A 27,916-nucleotide genomic window follows, 5' to 3' on the forward strand; every position below is an offset into this window, starting at 1 on the left:
GGCCGCTGTCAGAGTCGGCCATGGACTGTCATCCCTCCAGCCCATGCCGAGGCCTGGTTCTCTGTTAGGGATGCCGTCCGCCTGCCAGTGCGCCTGGGGAGGCGGTCGCTCACCCCGCGGAGGGTCAGGACCCTCACCCTGCCCCGCAAGGCGCCCTGTTCCTAGGATCGCAGTGTGTGTGTGTATGCTAATCTGGGGGGACCCGCACCCTGCCCCGCAAAGCGTCCTGTTCCTAGGATAGCTGTTTGTGTGTGTTTTATAATCTGGGTCTGCCCCTTAGGGTTTTGGCTAAGCTCAGGCGCAGGACTTCACCTCTCTGTGCCGCTACAGCACCCACAGTGCCAGGTGCCAGGCATGATTCCCCAGCTGCTCTGTGTGTCCTGGCAAGTAGTTGAACTCGCCTCTCTGGGCCCCTAGGCCCCTCTTCTGAAAAGAGAGAATGGTAATACGTGTTTGCTGGTGTTACACATCTATGTGTCTCACTGCCCGGCACAGAGCAGCAGGCACCTGAGGCTTGCTGGAGTATGGTTATTAGAGGAAAAGCCCTACTCTAGAGAACTTTTTTTAATTTTATTTTGTCTCACTCTGTCATCCAGGCTGGAGTGCAGTGACACGATCTCGGCTCACTGCAACCTCGCCTCTCAGGTTCAAGTGATTCTCATACCTCAGCCTCCTGAGTAGCTGGTATTACAGGCATGTGCCACCATGCCTGGCTAATTTTTGTATTTGTATTTTTGTTTTATTTTTGGGATGGAGTCTTGCTCTGTCGCCCAGGCTGGAATGCAATGACATGATTTCCACTCACTGCAACCTCCACCTCCCAGGTTCAAGCAATTCTCCTCTCTCAGCCTCCCTAGTAGCTGGGATTACAGGCGCCTGCCAACACGCCTGGCTAATTTTTGTATTTTTAGGAGAGACAGGGTTTCACCATGTTGGCCAGGCTGATCTCAAACTCCTGACCTCAGGTGATCCGCCTGCCTCAGCCTCCCAAAGTGCTGGGATTACAGATGTGAGCCACCTCGCCCGGCCAAATTTTTGTATTTGTAATAGAGATGGGGTTTCACCATGTTGGCCAGGCTGGTCTTGAACTCCTGACCTCAAGCAGTCTGCCCGCCTTGGCCTCCCAAAGTGCTGGGATTACAGGGCATTTATTTATTCAAATGCTCCAGCCTGGGTGACAGAGCGAGACACCGTCTCAAAAAATAAAATAAAAATAAATACACATTGCCTTCCATTGGCTATGGGCACCCAGCACGTACACCTCCAGGGCCAATTTCTATAAACAGAGTGAAGAAGGAAGTCCGAGCAGGCAACTTGACCATAGCAGCACAGGGTTTCTTCCGGGAAGGTTGGCCTCGCCTTACCAGGCATCCTATGATGGAGGCACAGTGCGTCTGGCCTGGCACCGGTTCCCAGCAAGCAAGTCAGAAGGCCAGCAATCTCAGGTGTGGGGACACAACCTCCCGTCCGTCTCCTCCTATCTGGTGTTTCACAAGCAGCTGCTCCAGCATCTTCAGTGACTCAGGGTGCCTCCTGCCGCTCAGATGAGCACTGCATGCTTTATGATTCATTCACCTGCCAAACACGTGTTGAGCACTCTACCTTGGGCCAGACCGTGGCCTAGACACAGGTGAACTAATTGTGCATCAGGTCAACACACTCTGTACCCCCAGTTGACAGTCTAGAGCAGGGAGCTGACTCATCCTGAAACCGTGTTAGAACCACCTCACAAGGGCTTGTTAAACACAAACTGGGGTTCTTAGGCTGATTGGTAGCTCTAGGTGAGACTTGAGATGTTTGCTTCCTTTTTTTTTTTTTTTTTTTTGAGACAGAGTCTCGCTGTGTCACCCAGGCTGGAGTGCAGTGGCATGATCTCGCCTCACTGCAACCTCCACCTCCCAGGTTCAAGTGATTCTCATGCCTCAGCCTCCCGAGTAGCTGGAATTACAGGCACCTGCCACCATGCCCGGCTAATTTTTGTGTTTTTAGTAGAATGGGGTTTCACCATGTTGGCCAGGCTGGTCTCCATCTCCTGACCTCGTGATCCACCTGCCTCAGCCTCCCAAAGTGCTGGGATTACAGGCATGAGCCACCGCACCCGGCCACAGGATTTGTTAGAAATCTAAACATCGTGAACCTCCAGCCTATTGTGGTTGAAACAATTCCCCCAGCTGCACCTGTGGCCAGGGGTATTGTTTAAAGGTATTTTTGGCCAGGTGTGGTGGCTCACCTGTAACCCCAGCACTTTGGGAGGCCAAGACAGGCAGATCACCTGAGGTCTGCAGTTTGAGACCAGCCTGCCCAACATGGTGAAACCTCATCTCTACTAAAAATACAAAAATTAGCCAGGCGTGGTGGCACATGCCTTTAGTCCCAGCCACTCAGGAGGCTGAGTCAGGAGAATCGCTTGAACCTGGGAGGCGGAGGTTGCAGTGAGCAGAGATGGCACCACTGCACTCTAGCCTGGGCAACAGAGCAAGACTCTGTCTCAAAAAAAAAAAAAGAAGAAGAAGGCTGGGTGCGGTGGCTTACGCCTATAATCCCAGCACTTTGGGAGGCTGAGGCAGGTGGATCACGAGATCAGGAGATCGAGACCATCCTGGCTAACACGGTGAAACCCTGTCTCTACTAAAAAATACAAAAAATTAGCCGGGCATGGTGGTGGGCGTCTGTAGTCCCAGCTACTCGGGAGGCTGAGGCAGGGGAATGGCATGAACCCAGGAGGCGGAGCTTGCAGTGAGCCAAGATCAAGCCACTGCACTCCAGCCTGGGCAACAGAGCAAGACTCCGTCTCAAAAAAAAAAAAAAAAAAAATGTATAGCCAATCAACAGCTTAGGTTATTCTATGTAAATCCGCAATAAACACTTTAGGAACTGCCCCTTCTTTTTCCTTTAAGAACCCACTTGTGGGCCAGGCGGGGTGGCTCACGCCTGTAACCCCAGCACTTTGGGAGGCCAAGGTGGGCAGATCACCTGAGGTCAGAAGTTCCAGACCAGCCTGGCCAACATGGCGAAACCCCGTCTCTACTGAAAGTACAAAAATTAGCCAGGCGTGGTGGCAGGCGCCTGTAATCCCAGCTACTCAGGAGGCTGAGGCAGGAGAATTGCTCGAGCCCAGGAGGCAGAGGTTTCAGTGAGCCAACATCACACCATTGCAATCCAGCCTGGGCAACAAAAGCGAAACTCTGTCTCAAAAATAAATAAATAAATAAGACAAGAACCCACTTGTTGCCAGGTGCAGTGGCTTACACCTGTAATCCCAGCACTTTTGGAGGCCGAGGTGGGAGGATCATGAGGTCAGGAGTTGGAGACCAGCCTGGCCAATATGGTGAAACATCAATATGGTGAAACCCCATCTCTACTAAAAAAAAATACAAAAATTAGCCAGATGTGGTGGTGCCTGCCTATAGTCCCAGCTACTCGGGAGGCTGAGGCCAGAGAATCACTTGAACCCGGGAGTTGGAGGTTGCAGTGAGCCAGATTGCACCACTGCACTCCAGCCTGGGTGACAGAGTGAGACTGTCTCAAAACAAAGTCAAAAACAAAAAGAACCCACTTGTAACTGTTGCTAATCAAAGCATACATTCAGGGCAACTTGAATCTATGTCTCCTGGACTGCAGTCCTCAACCTTGACCCAAACTCTCTACTTACATTAACTTTGCCTCAGCTTCTTTTGTTACATCTATAGAGTAATGAAGGTTTTTAACAGTCTTGAGTGCTTTATCAGTACATATTCCATAAGGAAAAGAGAAGTCCTTCTAGGTACTTCAAATAGAGGATATTGAATACAGGGGATTGAGCCAGGCTCTGTGGCTCATGCCTGTAATCCCAGCAATCCAGTTGAGACAGGTGGATTGAGACCAGCCTGGCCAACATGGAGAAACCCCATCTCTACTACAAATACAAAAATTAACCCATTGCAGTGGCAGGTGCCTGTAATCCCAGCTACTCAGGAGGCTGAGGCAGGAGAATTGCTTGAACCTGGGAGGGGAAGGTTGCAATGAGCTGAGAACTCACCGTTGCACTCCAACCTAGGTGACAGAGCGAGACTCTGTCTAAAAAATAAATAAATAAAAATAAATGAATACATAAACGACTACAGGGGACTGAATATAAAAGTGTTGGGGCTGGGCACGGTGGCTCACGCCTATAATCCCAGCACTTTGGGAGGCCGAGGCGGGTGGATCATGAGGTCAGGGGTTCGAGACCAGCCTGACCAACATGGTGAAACCCCGTCTCTACTAAAAATACAAAAAAATTAGCTGGGCATGGTGGCGGGTGCCTGTAATCTCAGCTACTCAGGATGCTGAGGTAGGAGAATTGCTTGAACCCGGGAGGCGGAGGTTGCAGTGAGCTGAGATCGCACCACTGCACTCCAGCCTGGACAACAGAGCAAGAATCTGTCTCAAAAAAAAAAAAAAAAAAAAGTGTTGGAAGTACTGGAAGAACAAAAAAGGAAGGTAAATTTACCTAAAGATTGGTAACTATATGAGGCTGCTAGCCTCTCTAGAGCTGAAAGATTAAAGCAGGGGAGGTGACTGGGCATAGTGGCTCACGCCTGTAATCCCAGCACTTTGGGAGGCCGAGGCAGATGGATCACCCGAGGTCAGAAGTTTGAGACCAGCCTGGCCAACATGATGAAACCCTGTGTCTACTAAAAATACAAAAATTAGCCAGTTGTGGTGGTGGGCACCTGTAATCCCAGCTACTCGGGAGGATGAGGCAGGAGAATCCCTTGAACCTGGGAGGCGGAGGTTGCAGTGAGCTGAGATCGCGCCACTGCACTCCAGTTTGGGCGACAAGAGCGAAACTCCGTCTCAAAATAAATAAATAAATAAAGCACAAGAGGACCCATAACCCACAATCACTGTGCCTACAGAAGGATCCCAGATGTGTTCACCCTTGCTAGCCACAGTTGCTTCCACCATGATTGCTAAAGTCACAGCTGTTGTTGTCACCACCACCTAAGCCACTGGCAGAAGTCTGAAAACAAATGATTTCTCCCCTCTTTCTGCCTCCCATCTTTGTTCTAATAAAGCATGATAGGAACGTTGCCAATTGGCAATGGCGTCCAGGAAATGTAGCACGCAGGCTTTAAGCACCAGTATCAGAGAGTCTAGAAGGGTGGTGGCCATAGAAACTCTCCAGCATCATCTTGCAAAAATAATACAAACTTGGCTGGGCGCAGTGGCTCACGCCTGTAATTCCAGCACTTTGGAGGGCCAAGGCAGGCGGTTCACGAGGTCAGGAATTCGAGATCAGCCTGGTCAACATGGTGAAACCCCATCTCTACTAAAAATACAAGAATTAGCCGGGTGTGGTGGCGGGCCCCTGTAATCCCAGCTACTCGGGAGGCTGAGGCACGAGAATCGCTTGAACCTGGGAGGGGGAGGTTGCAGTGAGCCAAGATTGTGCCATTGCACTCCAGCCTGGGCAACAAGAGCAAAACTCCATCTCAGAAGAAAAAAAAAGAAAAAAAAAAGGCCGGGCGTGGTGGCTTACGCCTGAAATCCCAACACTTTGGAAGGCCAAGGCAGGCAGATCACAAGGTCAGGAGATCGAGACCATCCTGGCCAACATGGTGAAACCCCGTCTCTATTAAAAATACAAAAAATTAGCCGGGCATGGTGGTGGGCGCCTGTAGTCCCAGCTACTTGGGAGGCTGAAGCAGGAGAATGGCATGAACCCAGGAGGCGGGGCTTGCAGTGAGCCGAGATCGCACCACTGCACTGCAGCCTGGGCAACACAGAAACTTCATCTCAAAAAAAAAAAAAAAAAAAATCCAAACTTAATCACACACTTTTGAACCCTAAGAATTATGTTGAGCCTTGAAGAAAACGGGACTGTGTGATCTGAGCCAGACAGCATGTAACTACAACTTCTGCTTATAGATTATAGATTAACTCTCCTGTTCTTGCTCTGTAGATTCATTTCAAAAGACTAAATGGCATCAGCATTAAGATATCCCTTCTTCATTGCTGACTTTTCCTTTATTATCTTGCACCTAAATCAGACCAGATAGTGCAAAAGATCCCGTGACTGTTATGTCCTCTATGTGAATGTTAAATATACCCTTCCCGAAAAGACCACTGCCTTGACTAATCAGATTACTGTTAACTATGTACTTGCCTTGTGTGAAATATGTAGAAACTCTGTCAAGCTTCCCAAACCTTACCTACATAAATGACCCCCAAACTTCCTCAGTTTGGAGTGCTGATTTCCATTCTTTGGAATCTGTGTTCCAGGGTGGCCGTCCTCAAACTTTGTGCTAAACTAAACTCTACATTTAACCATATTTCCTGAATTTATTTATTTAGGGTTGACGTTTTGATGATGCAGATGGGATCTGAAGTGGAGTTCCAGTGATCCCTGCCACTTCTGACAATCAGAGCTTTTGTACTGTTACCGCAAAGGGGTCTTGATCCAGACCCCAAGAGGGTTATTGGATCTCACCCAAGAAAGAATTAAGGCGAGTCCATACAGTAAAGTGAAAGCAAGTTTATTAGGAAAGTAAAGGAATAAAGGAATGGCTACTTCATAGAGCAGCCCCAAGGGCTGCTGGTTGCTTTTTTTTGGGGGGGTGGGGGAGGAGTTTCACTCTTGTTGCGGAGGCTGGAGTGCAATGATGGGATCTCGGCTCATCACAACCTCCACCTCCTGGGTTCAAGCGGTTCTCCTGCCTCAGCTTCCTGAAGAGCTGGGATTACAGGCATGCACCACCACGCCCAGCTAATTTTGTATTTTTAGTAGAGGTGGGGTTTCTCCATGTTGGTCAGGCTGGTCTTGAACTCCCAACCTCCAGTGATCTGCCTGCCTCGGCCTCCCAAAGTGCTGGAATTACAGGCTTGAGCCACCGTGCCTGGCCACATTGCTCATTTTTATGGTTATTTCTTGATGATATGCTAGACAAGAGGTGGATTATTCATGCCTTCCCTATTTATTGATTGATTGATTTACTTATTTATTTATTTATTTATTTATTCTTGAGACAGAGTCTCGCTTTGTCATCCAGGCTGGAGTACAGTGGCGCGATCTCGGCTCACTGCAAGCTCCGCCTCCCGGGTTCATGCCCTTCTCCTGCCTCAGCCTCCCGAGTAGCTGGGACTACAGGCGCATGACACCACACCCGGCTAATTTTTTGTATTTTCAGTAGAGACGGGGTCTCACCATGTTAGCCAGAATGGTCTCGATCTCCTGATCTCATGATCCGCCTGCCTCAGCCTCCCAAAGTGCTGGGATCACAGGCGTGAGCCACCGCGCCCGGCCTAGCCGGCTTCTTTACTGCAACCTGTTTTATCAGCAAGGTCTTTAGTGCTGACCTCCTATCTCATCATGTCACTAAGAATGCCTTAACCGCCTGGGAATGCAGCCCAGTAGGTCTCAGCCTTATTTTACTAAGCCCCTATTCAAGATGCAGTTGCTCTGGCAGCTACCTGATTTATGAATTGTTCTTTGCTCAGTTACACTCCATGAAATTTAATACGTCCAGAGTTTTTCCTCTAACAAAGTTTAAAGTGAAGTTAACTAGAATGAAATAAGATTAAAAAGTCATTTCTTGGTCCCACTAGCCACATTTCAAGGGCTCAAGAGCAACACGTGACCCGGCATGGTAGCTCACGCCTGTGATCTCAGCACTTTGGGAGGCCGAAGCAGGCCAATCACTTGAGGTCAGGAGTTCCAGACCAGCCTGGCCAACATGGCGAAACCCCATCTCTACTAAAAATACAAAATTCAGACAGGTGTGGCGCATGCCTGTAATCCCAGCTACTTGGGAGGCTAAGGCATGAGAATCGCTTGAACCCGGGAGGCAGAGGTTGCAGTGAGCCATAATTGCACCACTGAACTCCACCCTGGGCGACAGAGCAAGACTGTCTCAAAAACAAACAAACAAACAAACAAAAAGAGCAACACGTGACAAATTCTCTCGGACAACGCTGCTCCCAACGAATCTTCAGAGCCTGAGCCAGTCTCACTCATTTTTTTTTTGTCTTTTTAGCTCCATTTTATTTCATTTTTAGAGACAGGGTCTCGCCCTGTCACTCAGGCTGGAGTGCAGTGGCACAATCATAGCCCACTGCAGCCTTGACCTCCCGGACTCAAGCGATCCTCCCATCTCAGCCTCCCAAGTAGCTGGGACCACAGTCATGTGCCTCCATGCACAGCTAATTACAAAAAAAATTTTTTTTAGAGACGAGGTCTCTATGTTGCCCAGGCTGGTCTCAAACTCCTGATCTTAAGTGATCCTCCCTCCTTGGCCTCCCAAATAGCTGGGATTACAGGCACAAGCCACCACACCCGGCCTGACTCATCTTTGTACAGTAATTGGTACCAGCACTTTCTCTCTAGGTCTGCCTCTGATTCTTTTCACACTACTCACCCTGTTCAGAGATGAAAGAGGTAGGCAATGTTTGCCACCCTTGCATTAGAAGGAAGGGATACTTTAGTTTAGATACTTTAGTTTCTCAGCGTAATAATCAATCCCTAATAATTGGTGAAGGTTGATATAGCCATCATCAGAAAAAATCCAGGTGTAAAGGTCTGTCAACATTGACCAGAGTGAGAGCAAAACTTTGCAGAACTTCACTTCCCAGCCAGGCTTTTGAAACTGATCAACCTTCTTTTTTTTCTTTTCTTTCTTTTCTTTTTTTTTTTTTTCTGAGGTAGGGTCTCATTCTGTCACACAGGCTGGAGTGCAGTGGCGCAATCTCAGCTCACTGCAATCTCCACCTCCTAAACTCAAGTGATCCTCCCATCTCAGCCTCCCGAATAGCTGGGACCACAGGTGTGCACTGCCAAACCCAGCTAATTTTTAGTATTTTTTGTAGAGGCAGAGTTTCGCCACATTGCCCAGGCTGGTCTTGAACTCCAGGACTCAAGCAATTTACACACCTCAGTCTCCCAAAGTGCTGGGATTACAGGTGTGAGCTACTGCACCTGGCCCACACTGGTCAACTCTCAATATTCTGTATATAAATTCCAATTTATTTGGCTTATTCATAACATCACTAGATTCCAAATTTCTGGTGTCACAAATTTGATTATTTTCATCACGAGTTTCAGTATGATTACGGGCCTCTTCCAGAAGAAGACTGGGCCAGGAGCAATGGCTCACACCTGTAAGCCCAGAGCTTTGAGAGGCCAAGGTGGGAGGATGGCTTGAGTCCCGGAGTTCAGGACCAGCCTGGGCAACATATGAGACTCCCACCCCTATAAAAATTAAATTAAAAAACAAAAAATATGGCTGGCTGCAGTGGTTCATGCCTCTAATCCCAGCACTTTGGGAGACCAAGGCAGGCAGATCACGAGGTCAAGAGATCAAAACCATCCTGGCTAACACAGTGAAACCCCATCTCTACTAAAAATACAAAAAGTTAACCGGGTGTGGTGGCGGGCGCCTGTAGTCCCAGCTACTCAGGAGGTTGAGGCTGCCTCCAGCCTCAGCCTGAAGTACCTGGGACTACAGGTGCGCACCACCACATCTACTACTTTTTGTATTGTTAGTAGAGACAGGTTTTCACTGTGTGGGCCAGGCTGGTCTTGAACTCTGGGCTCAAGTGATCCGCCCACTTTAGCCTCCCAAAGTGATGGGATTATAGGTGTGAGGCACACTGCCTGGTCAACTTTTATTTTATAAAAAGACTTTTGGGAGTTAAGAAAAGGGGATCATGGTTTTGGCCAGACCCTTGCTGGCCTCTGGCTTCCAGCGTGTAAAATTGTCAAGAGGGAACTTCTCAGTGCAAGGGGGTCACCAGGGGAGATGCAACCTACCCCACCCAGAAGCATGAAACACTTTTCAAAGAAAATTGGACAAAGTGCCATGTAGACATTTGAGTTTGAAACATAGATTAAAGTAGCAATGAGATTTTACCAGTCATCTTTATATCTAATGGGGATCACTAAAGTTCACTCCTTCTGTGAAATTGATTGAAGTAATGTTCGTGCCCGTTAATTTTTCCCGACAGCAGCTCTTCCTCCTCTTCCTCGCGGGCCTTCTTCATTTCCTCCTTGGCCTGTATGGCATCCATCTCCCTTTCTGGACCCTGGAGAAAGAAACAAAAAACATAAGCCCCACCTATTGCGATGGCTCATGCCTGTAATCCCAGCACTTTGGGAGGCCAAGGCGGATGGATCATGAAGTCAGGAGATCGAGACCATCCTGGCTAACACGGTGAAACACGGTCTCTACCAAAAATACAAAAAAAATAGCTGGGCGTGGTGGCGGGCGCCTGTAGTCCCAGCTACTCGGGAGGCTGAGGCAGGAGAATGGCCTAAACCTGGGAGGTGGAGCTTGCAGTGAGCCGAGATAACGCTACTGCACTCTATCCTGGGCGACAGAGCAAGACTCTGTCTCAAAAAAAAAAAAAAGCAAAAATTAGCTGGGTGTGGTGGTGTGTGGCTGTAGTCCCAGCTGCTCGGGAGGCTGAGGTGAGAGGATCATTTGAACCCGGGAGGTGGAGGTTGCAGTGAGCTGAGATGGTGCCACTGCACTTCAGCCTGGGTGACAGAGCAAAACCCCGTCTCAAAACAAAACAAAACAAAACAAAAAAAGCCCCAGAGGCCAGGGGTTATGCTTCCATGTGGCCAAATGCATGTCAGTACTCAGGCAGACCCTGCCTTCTAGAAGCCTCCTCACCACCTGGGATAGGCTGAATAAGAAAAGCCTGTAAAGATTTCATGTCCTGGCTGGGTGCGGTGGCTCACGCCTGTAATCCCAGCACTTTGGGAGGCCAAGGCAGGTGGATCATGAGGTCAAGAGAGCGAGACTATCCTGGCCAATATGGTGAAACCCCATCACTACTAAAAATACAAAAATTAGTTGGGTGTAGTGGCAGGTGCCTGTAGTCCCAGCTACTCGGGAGGCTGAGGCAGGAGAATTGCTTGAACCTGGAGGTGGAGGCTGCAGTGAGCGGAGATCACACCACTGCACTTGGCGTGACAGAGCAAGACTCCATCTCAAAAAAAAAAAAAAAAAAAAAAAAATCATGTCCTAATCCCTGGAACCTGCCAATATTAACCTTACGTGGGGCCAGGCACAGTGGCTCACTCCTGTAATCCCAGCACTTTGGGAGGCCAAGGCAGGCGGATCACCTGAGGTCAGGACTTCGAGACCAGCCTGAGCAATATGGTGAAACCCCCTCTCTACTAAAAATACACAAATTAGCCGGACGTGGTGGCATGCGCCTGTAGTCCCAGCTACTCGGGAGTCTGAGGCAGAAGAATCGCTTGAACCCGGGAGATGGAGGTTGCAGTGAGCCGAGATTGTGCCACTACATTACAGCCTGGGTGAAAGAGCTAGACTCCATCTCAAAAAAAAAAAAAAATTTACATAAATAAATTAGTGATGTAGGAAGAGTTAATCACGTGCTTCATACCTTGGTTTCGCCCCAGGTGGCCTTGCCAAAATTATCTGCATACTCTTCATCATCTGTGATCAGAAAGTTATCAAAAATGGTTCCAGATCTCACCTGCAGATGAAAATAAGGCCTTCATTATTATGCTTTTATTCTTTATTATTTGTTTATTTTTCATTTCTTTTTTCCTTTGGAAATATATGGAGCTCAGGTGACATTTTTTATTTTTTAGAGATGGGGGTCTTGCTATGTTGCCTAGGCTGGATTTGAACTTCTGGGCTTGGCCAGGCATGGTGGCTCACACCTGTAATCCCAGCACTTTGAGAGGCTGGGGCAGGTGAATCACTTGAGGTCAGGAGTTCAAGACCAGCCTGGCCAACATGGTGAACCCTGTCTCTACTAAAAATACAAAAATTACCAGGTGTGGTCATGCATGCCTGTAGTCCCAGCTACTTGGGAGGCTGAGGTGGGAGGATCGCTTGAACCCGGAAAGCAGAGGCTGCAGTGAGTTGAGATTGTGCCACTGCACTCCCGCCTGGGTGACAGAGTGAGACTCAGTCTCAAAGAAAAAAAAAAAAAAAAAAAAAAACTGGGCTCATGTGATTGTCCCACCTCAGCCTCCCCAGTAATTGGGACTACTACAGGTGTGAGCCATACTGTCCCTGGCTACTAGGCTTTCATTATTGATGTGACATATGTAACAACTTTTCAAAAAGAAACAGTTGTATTTTACTCAGTACTGTATACTATAACAGCAATTAGAATAGTAGGTGGTGCTTAAACCCATTTCTAGAATATCCTTTCCCTCTAAGGCACTGGTTCCTAAAACATGGCTACACATTGGGATCACCAAAACTTTTTTTTTTTTTTTTGAGACAGTCTTGCTCTGTTTTTTTTTTTTTTTGAGACGAAGTCTCACTCTGTCACGCAGGCTGGAGTGCCATGGCGCGATCTTGGCTCACTGCAACCTCCACTTCCTGGGTTCAAGTGATTCCTCCCAGGATTAAGTTATTCTCATGCCTCAGCCTCCTGAGTAGCTGGGACTACAAGCACGAACCACCACACCTGGCTAATTTTTGTATTTTTAGTAGAGACGGAGTTTCACTATGTTGCCCAGGCTGGTCTCGAACGCCTGAGCTCAGGCAATCTGCCCCCCTCAGCCTCCCAAAGTGCTGGGATTACAGGCATAAGCCACTGAGCCCAGCTGGGATCACCAAAGCGTTAAAAAAAAAAAAGCACAAAAACAAACAAACAAACAAAACTCTCAGCACTTTGGAAGGCTGAGGTGGAAGGATTGCTTGAGCCTAGAAGTTCTGAGACTCCCATCTCTTTTTTTTTTTTTTTTTTTTTTTTTTTGAGACGGAGTCTTGCTCTGTCGCCCAGACTGGAGTGCAGTGGCGTGATCTCAGCTCACTGCAAGCTCCACCTCCTGGGTTCACGCCATTCTCCTACCTCAGCCTCCCGAGTAGCTGGGACTACAGGCACCTGCCACCACGCCGGGCTAATTTTTTTTGTATTTTTATTAGAGATGGGGTTTCACCATGTTAGCCAGGATGGTCTCAATCTCCTGACCTTGTGATCCGCCCACCTCGGCCTCCCAAAGTGCTGGGATTACAGGCGTGAGCCACCGCGCCCGGCCTAGACTCCCATCTCTTAAAAAAAAAATCTGGATGTGGTGGCTTGTGCCTGTAGTCCTAGCTACTTGGGAGGTGGGAGGATCGCTTGGGCCCAGTTTGAAGCTACAGTGAGCTAGGATGGTGCCACTGCACTCCAGCCTAGGCGACAGAATGAGACCTTGTCTCAACAAAACAAAACAAAACACACACACACAAAAACTAAAGTAAAGTTAAAACCAAATGACCTGCCAAAGCTCCAGGCCGATGGCACCAATGTTCTCAAATTCTGAGAGGTCATACTGTGCCAAATAGTTGGTATTCTTCATCTTATGGTGGAGCCAGATGTCTTTATCAATACCTTCCGGTTTCAGGCCATCCTGTATCAAAAAAAAACATATGGGGTGGTCTCAATGACATGGGCAGCAGAGGGGCAGCCCTGGGGCATCCCTGGCATCATGCAAAGAGGCCACACACCTGGTACGGGGGCTTCTGGAGCATCGGCGCTGGCCAGTCCCCATCCAGTTCACCATTCCAGTCGCTCTGCTTGCTGGCGCTGGCGTCCAGAAAATGCTTCTCCCAGTCCTTCAAAGACATGTAAGGAAAAAGTAAAATCAGTTAGATGCTCATATATTTGTTGTTGTTGCTTCTGTTTTCGTTTCTTGAGACTAGGTTTTGCTCTCACCCAGGCTGGAGTGCGGTTGCGCAATCATGGCTCACTGCAGCCTCAACCTCTTGGGCTCCAGTGATCCTCCTGCCTCAACCTCCCAAGTAGCTCAGACTACAGGCGCCCGCCATCATACCTGGCTACTATTTTTATGTTTTGTACAGTCAGGGTCTCCCTCTGTTGCCCAGGCTGGTCTCGAACTCCTGGGTTCAAGCGATCCTCCTGCCTTGACCTCTGGAAGTGCTGGTATTACAGGCATGAGCCACCACACCCAGCCAGATACTCAGATTTGAGAAAGGAAATTCTTAGATGCCAAGTGGCAGGCACAGGCTGGTGACCCCTCTCCCAGTGTCCCTCTCGCTTCTTCAATTTGGTGATCAGGAGGCCAAGTGCTTGGTGCTTCCAATCCCACTGAGGACTTCAGGGCAACACCACACTGCCTAGATTTTTCTCCCTAACCTGCCATATGACTTTAGCCCTTTCCTCTATGCTATGGAGAGGAGCACCGGTGTGGAAACCTCAAGTAGTGGCTAGAGTGAAAAGTGATGGTGCAAAAAGTGATGGCGATGGCCAGATGTGGTGGCTCATGCCTGTAATCCCAGCACTTTGGGAGGCCAAGGCAGGCAGATCACTTGAGGTCAGGAGTTCGAGACCAGCCTGGCCAACATGGTGAAACCCCATCTCTACTAAAAATACAAAAATTAAGGGCCAGGCGCGGTGGCTCACGCCTGTAATCCCAGCACTTTGGGAGGCCAAGGCGGGCAGATCATGAGGTCAGGAGATCGAGACCATCCTGGTTAACACGATGAAATCCCGTCTCCACTAAAAATACAAAAAAATTAGCTGGGCGTGATGGTGGGCACCTATAATCCCAGCTACTCGGGAGGCTGAGGCAGGAGAATGGCGTGAACCCGGGAGGCGGAGCTTGCAGTGAGCCGAGATCGTGCCACGGCACTCCAGCCTGGGTGACAGAGCGAGACTCCGTTCAAAAAAAAAAAATTAGCCAGGGGTGATGGCGGGTGCCTGTAATACCAGCTATTCGGGAGGCTGAGGCAGGAGAATCACTTGAACCTGGGAGGCGGAGGTTGCCGTGAGCTGAGATCACGCCACTGCACTCCAGCCTGGGCAACAAGAACGAAACTCTGTCTCAAAAAATAAATAAATAAATAAATAAATAAATAAATAAATAAATAAATAATTCTTTTATGACACCTTCAGATGTATAGAGATGTGGCTGGTCTGCAGTGTGTGCTCTGGGGAGGACATTTGGTGCTACAATATTGCCATCGTGGCTACCAGCCATGCAGCAATTGTCCAGTAACTGGGTACTTACAAACTATGTGCACTTTTTAGAGTTGCCCAGGAAAAATTCACACCTGGGCTTTGTTGTCTTTAGTCTGTTCCCAATCCTTCGATTCTGCCAGGGACGTTTCCTTCTTGAGTGATGTTAAGTTCCAGTCGTACTCTATGCTGCCAGATTCAATTGACTGACCATCAATTTTCACGTCGTAAGAAAGATCTGGTCTTAAAATTAGAGTGTAGAGGTGTGTGAAGCCATCAACCTGCACATTTTAGGGGGAAAAGCGTACCAATTAAACCTTCGTTTTCTTTTTTTTTCTTTTCTTTTTTTTTTTTTTGAGATGGAGTCTCACTCTGTCGCCCAGGTTGGAGTGCAGTGGCACAATCTCGGCTCACTACAACCTCCACCTCCTGAGTTCAAGCGATTCTACTGCCTCAGCCTCCTGAGAAGCTGGGATTACAGGCACCTGCCACCATGCCCGGGTAATTTTTTGTATCTAGTAGAGACAGAGTTTCACCATGTTGGCCAGGCTGGTCTCGAACTCCTGACCTCAGGTGATCCACCTGCCTCAGCCTCCCAAAGTGCTGGGATTACAGGCATGAGCCACCACACCCGGCCAACCCTCGATGTTTTAATGCAAGTCTAAATATGCAGTTTATTTTTATTTTTTTTTTTGAGACAGGGTCTTGCTCTGTCACCTAGGCTGGAGTGCAGTGGTGCAATCACAGCTCACTACAACCTTGACCTCCCAGGCTCAAGTGACCCTCCCACCTCAGCCTCCCCAGTAGCTGGGACCACAGGTTCCTGGCACTACACCTGGCTAATTTTTGTATTTTTTGTCATGACAAGGTTTTGCCATGTTGCCCAGGCTGGTCTTGAACTCCTTGGCTCAAGCAGTCCTCCTGCCTCAGCTTCCCGAACTGCTGGGATTACAGGCGTGAGCCACTGCACCCAGACATTTCTCCAGAATGTTTTTTTCATCCTGAATATTTCATTCATTAATGAGGATGGATGTGGCTGAAATGTGACTGTACTATTGTAACCCTCATAGGGCAAATGATGACATGTCATAGCTCATGGTAAAAAATGAGAGTGCCCTCCTGATGGGGTAAAAACTTCAGGAAACCAGTTAAAGGAGACAAGTATCTCCAATGGGCCCTCTAAACTGGAAACTGGAAACAGAAGGTATGTCTACAAGGACCCATCCCTGGCTCAGTTAAGTATTTTATTATCAAAACTATTTTTTCTAAACTTAGTTATTATCTGGCAGGAGTTAACACTCATTTATTTGAATACAAGAGCAGTTACCTTACACCTGATCAGTTTCTTGTTTTCGTGATACTGATTCTTGAAATGTAAAATAACATGAACTTTCTTGATATCAAATCCACAAATATCGGGTCCTACAAAAAAGATAAGCTGCTCTCAATTTCTTTCCATAATGCATCACCGTAGAATAACCAACCCACAACCATTCTTTTTTTGTTTCTTTTTTTGAGACGGAGTCTTGCTGTTACCTAGGCTGGAGTGCAGTGGCATGATCTTGGCTCACGGAAACTTCTGCCTCTTGGGTTCAAGCATTTCTCCTGCCTCAGCCTCCTGAGTAGCTGGGACTACAGGCGCATGCCACGATGCCCAGCTAATTTTTGTATTTTTAGTAGAAATGGGGTTTCACCATGCTGGCCAGGCTGGTCTCAAACTCCTGACCTTGTGATCCACCTGCCTTGGCCTCCCAAAGTCCTAGGATTACAGGCTTGAAACACCACGAGCGGTCCATTCTTCTTAAATATAATCAGATATAATCTGATAATCAGATATTCACACTAAGATATTTATTTATTTATTGGAGACAGAGTCTCACTCTGTCGCCCAGGCTGGAGTGCAGTGGTGGGATCTCGGCTCACTGCAGTCTCCGCCTCCTGGGTTTAAGTGATTCTCCTGCATCAACCTCCCAAGTAGAATAGCTGTGATTACAGGCATGCACCACCACGCCCAGCTAATTTTTGTGTTTTTAGTAGAGACGGGTTTTTGCCATGTTGGCCAGGATGGTCTCAAACTCCTGACCTCAGGTGATTTGCCTGCCTTGGCCTCCCAAAGTGCTGAGATTACAGGTGTGAGCCACTGCATCTGGTCACATGTGTGAATATCTTATTATTGCTGTTAAAGGACAATGTCCTGACTTTCCACTCACTTTTTGAGTGTGTTCTGAAGCTTACCTAAATATTCAAAGTGGCCTGCTAATCCCAGCACTTTAGGAGGCCAAGGTGGGGAGATGACTTGAGGCCAGTTTGAGACCAGCCTGGCCAACGTGGTAAAACCCCGTGTGTACTAAAAATACAAAAATTAGCCGGGAGTGGTGGTGTTTCCCTGTAGTCCCAGGGACTTGGGAAGCTGAGGTGAGGGGATCACTTGAATCCAGGAGGTGGAGGCTGCAGTGAGCTGAGATCGGGCCACTGTACTCCAGCCTGGGTGACCAAGAGAGACTCCGTCTCAATTAAAAAAAAAAAAAAATGTGGGCTGGGTGTGGTGGTTCACAGCTGTAATCCCAGAACTTTGGGAGGCTGAGGCGGGTGGATCACAAGGTCAGGAGTTCGAGACCAGCCTGATCAACATGGCGAAACCCCGTCTCTACTAAAAATACAAAAATTAGCCAGACATGGTGGCACGCACCTGTAATCCTAGCTACTGGGGAGGCTGAGGCAAGAGAATCGCTTGAACCTGGGAGGTGGAGGTTGCAGTGAGCCGAGATTGCACCACTGCACTCCAGCCTGGGTGACAGAGCAAGACTCCATCTCAAAAAAAAAAAGGTATTTACGCTTGTAATGGATGTTCATAAGGAAATGTAGACAGATGGGCTCTGTGTTGCCTGTCTGAGGTTTTATGCATAACTTATACATAGGAATTTATGCAAATGTCAAGACTGACAATAACTGTTCTTCCCTTCTCCTCCTCCTTAACCCCTCACCCTCAGCAAGCTCCCCTTACACTAATGGCTGGCACTGACTCATTACAACAAAGTGTTCCAATAGTAACAGAATGGGTTTGAGTAAAATGGAACTGTTGAATTAAAAACTGAAATACTAAGAAAAGTTTATTTTAATCTTTTTTTGACCCCAAATTATGATGCTTGGCAATTCAGATGTAGTAGACTCATGCTATATAGGGTTTTTCCCTTATTTATTTATTTATTTATTTATTTATTTATTTATTTATTTCAGACAGGGTCTTATTCTGTCATCCAAGCTGGAGTGCAGTTGTGTGATCACAGCCCACTGCATCCTCAAACTCCTCGGGCTCCGGGGACTCTCCTGCTTCAGCCTCCTGAGTAGCTAGAACCACAGGTGTGCACAACCTCATTGGGCTAATTTTTAAAATTGTTGTAGATATGGGGCCAGGCATGGTGGCTCACGCCTGTAATTCCAGCACTTTGGGAGGCCAAAGGGGGTGGATCACCTGAGGTCAGTAGGTCGAGACCAGCCTGTCCAACACGGTGAAACCCCGTTTCTACAAAAATACAAAAAAATTAGCTGGGCGTGGTGGCGGGCACCTCTAACCCCAGCTACTTGGGAGACTGAGGCAGGAGAATCGCTTGAACCTGGGAGGCAGAGGTTGCAGTGAGCCAGGATCGTGCCATTGCACTCCAGCCTGGGCAACAAGAGCAAAGCTGTGTCTCCAAAAAAAAAAAAAAGAAACATTTTGTAGAGATGGGGTCTTGCTATATCGCTCAAGCTGGTCTCAAATTCCGGGGCTCAAGTGATCCTCCCTTGATGTTTCAGATATCTGGGTGTTTTTTAGTTCTATTTTTATTTTTATTTTGTATTATTTATTTATTAATTTATTTGAGACGGAGTTTTGCTCTTATTGCCCATGCTGGAGTGCAATGGTGCAATGGTGAAATCTCGGCTAACCATAACCTCTGCCTCCCAGATTCAAGTGATTCTCCTGCCTTAGCCTCCTGAGTAGCTGGGATTATTACAGGCATGTGCCACCATGCCCAGCTAATTTTGATTTTTTTTTTTTTTTTTTTTTGAGATGGAATCTCACTCTGTCCCTCAGGCTGGGGTGCAGTGGAGCGATCTCAGCTCACTGCAAGCTCCGCCTCCCGGGTTCACGCCATTCTCCTGCCTCAGCCTCCCGAATAGCTGGGACTACAGGTGCCCACCACCACTCCTGGCTAATTTTCTGTATTTTTAATAGAGATGGGGTTTCACCGTGTTAGTCAGGATGGTCTCAATCTCCTGACCTCATGATCTGCCCACCTCGGCCTCTGAAAGTGCTGGGATTACAGGCGTGAGCCACCACACCCGGCTCTAATTTTATATTTTTAATAGAAATGGGGTTTCTCCATGTTGGTCAGGCTGGTCTCGAACTCCTGACCTCAGGTGATCCGCCCGCCTCTAGCTCCCAAAGTGCTGGGATAACAGGCGTGAGCCACTGCACCCAGCCCTAATTTTTATTTTTTGTAGTGACAGGGTCTCACTATGTTGGCCAAGCTGGTCTTGAACTCCTGGACTCAAGTAATCCTCTTGCCTGGCCTCCCAAAGTGCTGGGATTACAGGCATAAGCCACTGTGCCCAGCTGAAGATGAATATTTTGGAAGTACATTCATTCTTTTTTTGGAGATGGAGTCTCATTCTGTTACCCAGGCTGGAATGCAGTGGTGAGATCTCGGCTCACTGCAACCTCCACCTCCTGGGTTCAAGCAATTCTCCTGCCTCAGCCTGCTGAGTACCTGGGACTACAGGCATGTGCCACTACGCCCGGCTAATTTTTTTTGTATTTTTAGTAGAGATAGGGTTTCACCATGTTGGCCAGGCTGGTCTCAAACTCCTGAACTCCAGTGATCTGCCCGCCTTGGCCTCCCAAAATGCTGAGATTACAGGTGTGAGTCGCTACGCCTGGCCTGAGGTACATTCATTCTTAAAGTTTTAAGTTACACTATACTTAAGTCTATTTCCTGTGGCCCAGTGTGGTCCCTTCCCGGTTCTAGCACAAATTTTAATCAAGTACCCCTGTTGTCAGGAGACATTTAATATTTTCTAGACATCTGCAGGTTTTTTCTATAAAGGCCAGATGGTAAAATATTTTTGGTTTTGTAAGCCTAATGATCTCTGTCATGACAACTTAACTCTGCCACTGGCACTAGCCAGCAGCCACAGACAACATATAAATGAACAGAGTGAGGCTGCATTCCAGTAAGACTTCATTTATGCACACTGAAATCTAAATTTCATATAATTTTCATGTATCACAAAATATCATCCTTGTATTGATTTTTTCCAAACAGTTAAAAATGTAAAAAACATTTTTAGTTCATGGGTTATATAAACACAGGCAGTGGGCCAACTTGGCCCATGGCCAAGGTTTACTGAGTCCTGAAGGCTTCAAAACACAGGTTGAGGCCAGGCACAGTGGCTCACACCTGTAATCCCAGCACTTTGCAAGGCCAAGGCAGGTATCACCTGAGGTCAGGAGTTGGATACCTGCCAGGAGTTCGAGACCAGCCTGACCAACATGGTGAAACCCCATCTCAGCCGGGCCCAGTGGCTCACGCCTGTAATCCCAGCACTTTGGGAGGCTGAGGTGGGCGGATAACCTGAGATTGGGAGTTCAAGACCAACCTGATCAACATGGAGAAATCTCGTCTCTACTAAAAATACAAAAATTAGCTGGGCGTGGTGTTGCATGCCTGTAATCCCAGCTACTTGGGAGGCCAAGGCAGGTGAATCCCTTGAACCTGGGAGGAGGGGGTTGCAGTGAGCCGAGGTCATGCCATTCCACTTCAGCCTGGGCAACGAGAGCGAAACTCCATCTCAAAAAAAAAAAAAAAAAAAAGGAACCCCATATCTACTAAAATACAAAAAAAATTAGCCAGGTATGGTGGTACATGCCTGTAATCCCAGCTACTCAAGAGGCTGAGGCAGAAGAATCACTTGAACCCAGGAGGCAGAGATTGCAGTGAGGCAAGATTAAGCCATTGCCATTGCACTCCAGCCTGGGCCACAAGAGTGAAAACTCCAGCTCAAAACAAAAACAAACAAACCAACAAAAACACACAGGTTGAGCATCCCAAATCAAAAAAATCGCAAATCTGAAGTGTTCCAAAACCCAAAACTTTTAGAATCAACATGATGCTCAAAGGGAATGCTCATCGGAGCATTGCGGATTTCAGATTTTTCAGATTAGCGATGCTCAACCAGTAAGGATAATGCAAATAATTCAAAATCCCCCAAAAACTCCAAAATCCAAAACCCTTCTAGTCCCAAACATTTCAGATAAGGTATCCTTACCCTGCATGAGGGCAACATTAATGGTGAATAAATAACTTCTTCAGGAACACAACAGACTGGTATAGTTGCCTTTTTATATTAATTAGGTTTAATAGTGCTATAATCCTTGGATTCGATATACTCAATACTACTACCTTCACTACATTAGCAAAGTCTTAGTCTAAAGATCCTGTGAAGTGGGAGGGTTTTCAAAGTCACTAGAAGTGGTTGCGTTGCACCACCTAAACTCACCAAACATAATATAGTACTGCGATTTTCCATTCAGGTTCTTCTGGTCAACGTCTGCAGGAAAGACCTTAATGTAGCCCCCTCCACAGTCCATCTTCTGCTCATGTTTTACTGTGTACTGAATGACCAGAGTTTTCCCTTTATTGCTGAACGGTTTGAAGCGTGCAGAGATGGCATAGAATCGGCCATTCTGAGTGGTTTGCAGACCTTTGAACAAAAAATACTAATGAAGGATAAGGAATGACGCTGTGCTCAGTAATGCAGGAAGCAGGATTAGGAATGACGCTGTGCTCAGTAATGGAGGAAGTTAAATGGATGTCCTTCCCTTACTCCCAACCATAAATGTCATTTACAGTGATCTACAGTGCCAACAGAGCATTATACAATAATGTATAATGGGTACACCACTAGCAGGCACTCTGCTTCCATACAACTTTTTTTTTTTTTTGAGATGGAATCTCGCTGTGTCACCCAGGCTGGAGTGCAATGGTGCGATCTCAGCCCACCGCAACCTCCACCTCCCAGGTTCCAGCGATTCTCCTGCCTCAGCCTCCCGAGTTGTTGGGATTACAGGCATCTGCCACCCACGCCTAGCTAATTTTTCTATTTCTAGTAGAGACAGGGTTTCATTCACCATGTTGGTCAGGCTGGTCTTGAACTCCTGACCTCAGGTGATTGCCTGCCTCAGCCTCCCAAAGTGCTGGGATTACAGGCATGAGCCACCATGCCCGGCCCATACAACTTTTATTTCACACACTTGGAAGTTTTTGTTCTTAATATACCACTGTTATTAACTAATCAATTTTATTTATATTTTTTGAGATGGAGTCTCACTCTGTTGCCCAGGCTGGAGTGCAGTGGCACGATCTCGGCTCACTGCAACCTCCACCTCTCGGGTTCACGCCATTCTCCTGCCTTAGCTTCCCGAGTAGCTGGGACTACAGGCGCCGGCCACCATGCCCGGCTAATTTTTTTGTATTTTTAGTTAGAGATGGGGTTTCACTGTGTTAGCCAGGATGGTCTTGATCCCCTGACCTCGTGATCTGCCCGGCTCGGCTTCCCAAAGTGCTGGGATTACAGGCATGAGCCACTGCGCCTGGCTGGTCCTTTTCCTAACCACTCTACTCTGCCTTTTCAACATAAAAAGCAGCCATAGACAATATATAAAATGAATGGACTGCCAGGCATGCTGGCTCACTCCTGTAATCCCAGCACTTTGGGAAGCCGAGGCAGGCGGATCACTGGGTCAGGAGTTTGAGGCCAGCCTGGCTACTATGGTGAAACCCCATCTCTACTAAAAATACAAAAATTAGCGGGGTGTGGTGGCATGTGCCTGTAGTCCCAGCTACTCAGGAGAGTAAGGCAGAAGAATTGCTTAAACCCGTGGGCCAGGTGCGGTGGCTCACGCTTGTAATCCCAGCACTTTGGGAGGCCGAGGCGGGAGGATCACGAGGTCAGGAGATCGAGACCACGGTGAAACCCCGTCTCTACTAAAAATACAAAAAATTAGCCGGGTGTGGTGGCGGGCGCCTGTAGTCCCAGCTACGCGGAGAGGCTGAGGCAGGAGAATGGCGTGAACCCGGGAGGCGGAGCTTGCAGTGAGCTGAGATCGCGCCACTGCACTCCAGCCTGGGTGACAGAGCGAGACTCCACCTCAAAAAAAAAAAAAAAAAAAAAAAGACTGGATGATGTGGCTGTGTTCCAATGAAACTTTATGGACACTAAACTGACCTTCCTTCCTTTTTTTTTTTTTAATTTTTAATTTTTTTTTTAGATAGAGGCTCGCTCTATTGCCCAGGCTGATTCTCTCTGCTCACTGCAACCTCCACCTCCCAGGTTCAAGCAATTCTCCTGCCTCAGCCTCCTGAGTAGATGGGACTACAGGCATGCGACACCACGCGTGGCTAATTTTTGTATTTTTAGTAGAGATGGGGTTTCACCATGTTGCCCAGGCTGGTCTTGAACTCCTGGCCTCAAGTGATCCGCTCACCTCTGCCTCCCAGAGTGCTAAGATTACAGGTGTGAGCCACCGTGCGCGGCCTAAACGTTCACATATGTGAAAGCAAATACAATTTAAAGCCTTGAGAGGCCAGGCATGATGGCTCACATCTGTAATCTCAGCACTTGGGGAGGCTGAGCCGGGTGGATCACTTGAGGTCAGAAGTTCGAGACTAGCCCGGCCTATGTGGGGAAACCCCACCATTTCTACTAAAAATACAAAATTAGCCGAGCGTAGTGGCGCGAGCCTGTGGTCCCAGCTACTCGGGAAGCTGAGGCAGCTGAATTGTTTGAAACTGGGAGGTGGAGGAGCCATTGCACCCCAGCCTGGGTAGCAGGGTGAAACTCTGTTTAAAAAAATAAATAGGCCAGATGCAGTGGCTCACGGCCGTAATCCCAACTGGCTCATGCCCATAATCCCAACATTTTGGGAGGCCGAGGCGGGCGGATCACCTGAGGTCGGGAGGTGGAGACCAGCCTGACCAACATGGAGAAACCTTGTCTCTACTAAAAATACAAAATTAGGCCAGGCGTGGTGGCTCACACCTGTAATCCCAGCACTTTGGGAGGCCGAGGCGGGCGGATCACGAGGTCAGGAGATCGAGACCACGGTGAAACCCCATCTCTACTAAAAATACAAAAAATTAGCCGGGCGTGGTGGCGGGCGCCTGTAGTCCCAGCTACTTGGAGAGGCTGAGGCAGGAGAATGGCGTGAACCCGGGAGGCGGAGCTTGCAGTGAGCCAAGATTGCGCCACTGCACTCCAGCCTGGGCGACAGAGCGAGACTCCGTCTCAAAAAAAAAAAAAAAAAAAAAAAAAAAAGAAATTAGCTGGGCGTGGTGGCAGGTGCCTGTAGTCCCAGCTACTCGGCAGGAGAATGGCGTGAACCCAGGAGGCGGAGCTTGCAGCGAGCAGAGATCGCACCACTGCACTCCATCCTGGGCTACAGAGCGAGACTCTGTCTCAAAAAAAAAAAGAAAGAAAAAAATTAGCCAGGTGTGGTGGCACATGCCTGTAATCCTAGCTACTTGGGAGGCTGGAGGCAGGAGAATCATTTGAACCTGGGAGGCGGAGGTTGTGGTGAGCAGAGATCGCGCCATTGCACTCCAGCCTGGGTAACAAGAGTGAAACTCTCTCTCAAATAAATAAATAAATAAATAAATAAATAAATAAATAAATGCAAGCCTTGAGCAAGATGTGTGATCTGAGTCATGTAGCATGCAGGTGAAACCTCTGCTTCTTAAATCATAGATAAACCTTCTTCCTCATTATTCTTGTTCTGCAAATGACTAGGACAGACCAGAGACCAGGCCTCCTCTATTTGTGACCACTGACCTTGGTTACAGATTAACTGCCTTTGGTACTGACCTGTATGTACCTAACTCAGACCAGATGGCACAAAAGATGCCGTGACTGTTACATCTTCAGGGCGAAATGTTAAATATACCTTCTCAAAAGAAAAAGACCACCTTGACTAATGGGATCATGGTCATTATCTATCAAGCCTTGCCTAGAAAGATGCTGAAATTCTGTTAAGCTTCCCTAAACTTTGTCTATACAAATGATCCCAAACTTCTACACTTCAGAACACTGACTTCTATTCTTTGGGATCTGTGTTTTCCGCACAGTTGTCCTCAAACTTTGAGCTTGAATTAGCTCTCTTGAAGCTAGATTTTTTTTTTTTTTTTTTGAGACAAGAGTCTTGCTCTGTTGCCCAGGCTGGAGTGTAGTGGCACGATCTCGACTCACTGCAACCTCCGCCTCTCGGGTCCATGTGATTCTCCTGCCTCAATCTCCCAAGTAGCTGGGACTACAGGCCTATGCCACCATGCTCGGCTAATATTTGTATATATATATATATATATATATATATATATATATATATATATATATTTTCTTGAGACAGAGTCTTGCTCTGTTATCCAGGCTGGAGTGCAGTGGCATGATCTTGGCTCATTGCAACCTCCGCCTCCTGGGTTCAAGTGATTCTCCTGCCTCAGCCTCTGAAGTAGGTGAGATTATAAGTGTGTGCCACCATGCCCAGCTAATTTTTGTATTTTTAATAGAGACGGAGTTTCGCCATGTTGGCCAGGCTGGTCTCAACCTCAAGTGATTCGCTTGCCTTATCTTGACCTGCCTGTACAAAAGTAAAAACTCATTGTGTTGTACCCTGAAGAATGTGCAGGCGACAAGATGTAATGTTTACCTCTGTATTTTTTCTTTTATTTTTTGAAATGGAGTCTCATTCTGTCACCCAGGCTGGAGTGCAGTGGTGCAATCTCAGTTCACTGCAACCTCTGCCTCCTGGGTACAAACGATTCTCCTGCCTCAGCCTCCCAATTAGCTGGGATTATAGTTGTGTGCCACCACGCTTGGCTAATTTTTTTGTATTTTTGTAGAGACAAGGTTTCACCATGGTGGCCAGGCTGGTCTCAAACTCCTGACCTCAAGTAATCCACCTGCCTTGGCCTCCCAACATGCTGGGATTACAGGTGTGAGCCACCGTGCCTGACCATATTTTTCTTTTTGAGATGGAGTCTCACTCTGTCACTGAGGCTGGAGTGCAGTGGCATGATCTCTGCTCACTGCAACCTCTGCCTCCCAGGTTCAAGTGATTCTTCTGCCTCAGCCTCCCGAGTAGCTGGGACTACAGGCATGTGCCACCACACCCAGCTAATTTTTGTATTTTTAGTAGAGACGGGGTGTCACTGTATTGGCCAGACTGGTTTCGAACTCCTGACCTCATGATCTGCCCGCCTAAGGCCTCCCAAAGTGCTGGGATTACAGGCATGAGCCACCACGCCCGGCCTATTTTTCTTTTTAATGCGAAAATTAAAATGAGAAAAAGTACCCACTAACCTTTTCCTTCTGAGGGGCGTGGCCCTTGATCCTCAAATGCACTTGACTAGTGTCTATTAAGAGGGGCAATTTTGGTAATGCCTACTAATAACACAGTCATATAAATATAATCCAAAGAAGGTTAAATACCATTGCATATTTGACAGTGCTTCAAGTATGATTTTATTATACCAAATAAGCCGAATATGTCTTCTTGGACTTCAGGGGACCTAATACCAATAAAAGTAATAAAATAATAATAATGACAATAGGCCAAGCACCATGGCTCACGCCTATAATCCCAGCACTTTAGGAGGCCGAGGTGGATTACTTAAGGCCAGGAGTTTGAGACCAGCCTGGGCAATGTGGTGAAACTCTGTCTCTACAAAAATTAGCAGGGCGTGGTGGCGCACGCTTGTAATCGCAGCTCCTCGGAAGCCTGAAGCAAGAGAATCGCTTGAACCCGGGAGGCGGAGGTTTGAGTGAGCCAAGATCGTGCCACTGCACTCTAGCCTAGGCGACAGAGCGAGACTTCTACTAAAAAAAAAAAAAAAAAAGTAATCTTCGGCAATAAAGAAAGGAGAGAGGAGGCTGGGTGCGGTGGCTCATGCCTGTAATCCCAGCACTTTGGGAGGCCGAGGTGGGTGGATCACGAGGTCAGGAGTTCGAGACCAGCCTGGCCAACGTGGACCCTGTCTCTACTAAAAGTACAAAAATTAGCCAGTCATGGTGGCGCGCGCCTGTAGTCCCAGCTACTCGGGAGGCTGAGGCAGGAGAATTGCTTGAACCCGGGAGGTGGAAGTTGCAGTGAGCCGAAATCGCGCCATTGCACTCCATCCTGGGCAACGGAGCAAGGCTCTCTCTCAAAAAAAAAAAAAAAGAAAAGAAAAAAAAAAAAAAGGAGAGAAGAAACAAAAAAACAAGGAAAGAAGCCCCTTAAGTTTTACCTTTGCCTTAATGTCTTCATCTGTAAAACGGGAATAAAAGCGTTTTGGCTGTGCCACAACTACCTAGAGCGGTTGCTCTGGAGATGTAACATTAGGCTCAATTTGGTCCTGATTCTACACTAACCTTTATCTTTCTCTTTATGACCATAAAACTTCCCCGACGAAAGTCTAAAATGCCCAAATCGGGAGTCATTGGTGGACTGCACCCATCGGTTTCTCCAACGCTCTGTGGGGAAGGGGAAATAACACTGGTTAGAGGTGATAACGGTTAATTTGGGATAAGGGAAGGGTGTGGGGGACCCTCGAGGATTCGAGGGTTCGCTGCCGTCGACCCCGTGGCGACTCTGGCCAGCCTTAGGGGGCGGAGATGGGGGAGCTTACACCTCCGCCACCACAGGCGTGGCCTCTTCACCTCCGTCTAGAAATTCCTCTTGGAAATAGACGGTAGCCAGCGCCACTTGCAGCATGCAGATGGCCCAAAGCAGAACCAGAGCCCGGGCCATGGGGGCGTGCACTGCACTTCCGGTCGCCTCCACCCCTTAGCTCCCCGCTCTCTCTGCGGCTCTTCAGGCGCGTCCCGAAACTACAACTCCCGTCACAACTCGCGATTATGACCTGAGGGTCCCATTGGTAGTTGCAGCGCGGGGCACGTTGGGCCCGCCCCGGAACTACCGCTTCCATGA

The 27,916-nt window shown here is 47.9% G+C and overlaps 1 protein-coding gene across 3 annotated transcripts; it reads right to left on the bottom strand.

The window, feature by feature from the left end:
* Positions 1-1,295: 1,295 nt before the first annotated feature.
* Positions 1,296-27,807, bottom strand: CALR3 (calreticulin 3). Of its 3 annotated transcripts, XM_055239184.2 has the most exons (10): positions 27,646-27,800; positions 27,358-27,459; positions 21,454-21,657; positions 16,241-16,335; positions 15,009-15,194; positions 13,443-13,550; positions 13,214-13,345; positions 11,374-11,466; positions 9,870-10,041; positions 1,296-1,575 (listed from the first exon to the last, which is right to left on the bottom strand). In XM_055239184.2, the coding sequence occupies exons 1-9, from the start codon at positions 27,734-27,736 to the stop codon at positions 9,898-9,900; spliced, it is 1,155 nt and encodes a 384-aa protein (XP_055095159.1). In that variant the 5' UTR covers positions 27,737-27,800; the 3' UTR covers positions 1,296-1,575; positions 9,870-9,897. The 3 variants fall into 3 exon arrangements, with proteins under 3 accessions (XP_055095159.1, XP_055095158.1, XP_063472495.1); XM_055239183.2 differs by lacking the exon at positions 1,296-1,575 and having other exon boundaries at positions 9,828-10,041; positions 27,646-27,807; XM_063616425.1 differs by lacking the exons at positions 1,296-1,575; positions 15,009-15,194 and having other exon boundaries at positions 9,828-10,041.
* Positions 27,808-27,916: the final 109 nt, after the last annotated feature.

This window comes from Symphalangus syndactylus, chromosome 13 (genome assembly GCF_028878055.3).
Source record: "Symphalangus syndactylus isolate Jambi chromosome 13, NHGRI_mSymSyn1-v2.1_pri, whole genome shotgun sequence".
Lineage (NCBI taxonomy): Eukaryota > Metazoa > Chordata > Mammalia > Primates > Hylobatidae > Symphalangus > Symphalangus syndactylus.

Excerpts from the sequence above, each read along its gene's own strand:
- CALR3 (XM_055239184.2), bottom strand. The coding sequence starts at position 27,736 with ATGGCCCGGGCTCTGGTTCTGCTTTGGGCCATCTGCATGCTGCAAGTG. Across the intron at positions 13,551-15,008 it reads CTAAAGACAACAAAGCCCAG|GACTGGGAGAAGCATTTTCT; the intron begins GTGTGAATTTTT and ends ATGTCTTTGAAG. Across the intron at positions 13,346-13,442 it reads TCCAGAAGCCCCCGTACCAG|GATGGCCTGAAACCGGAAGG; the intron begins GTGTGTGGCCTC and ends TTTTTGATACAG.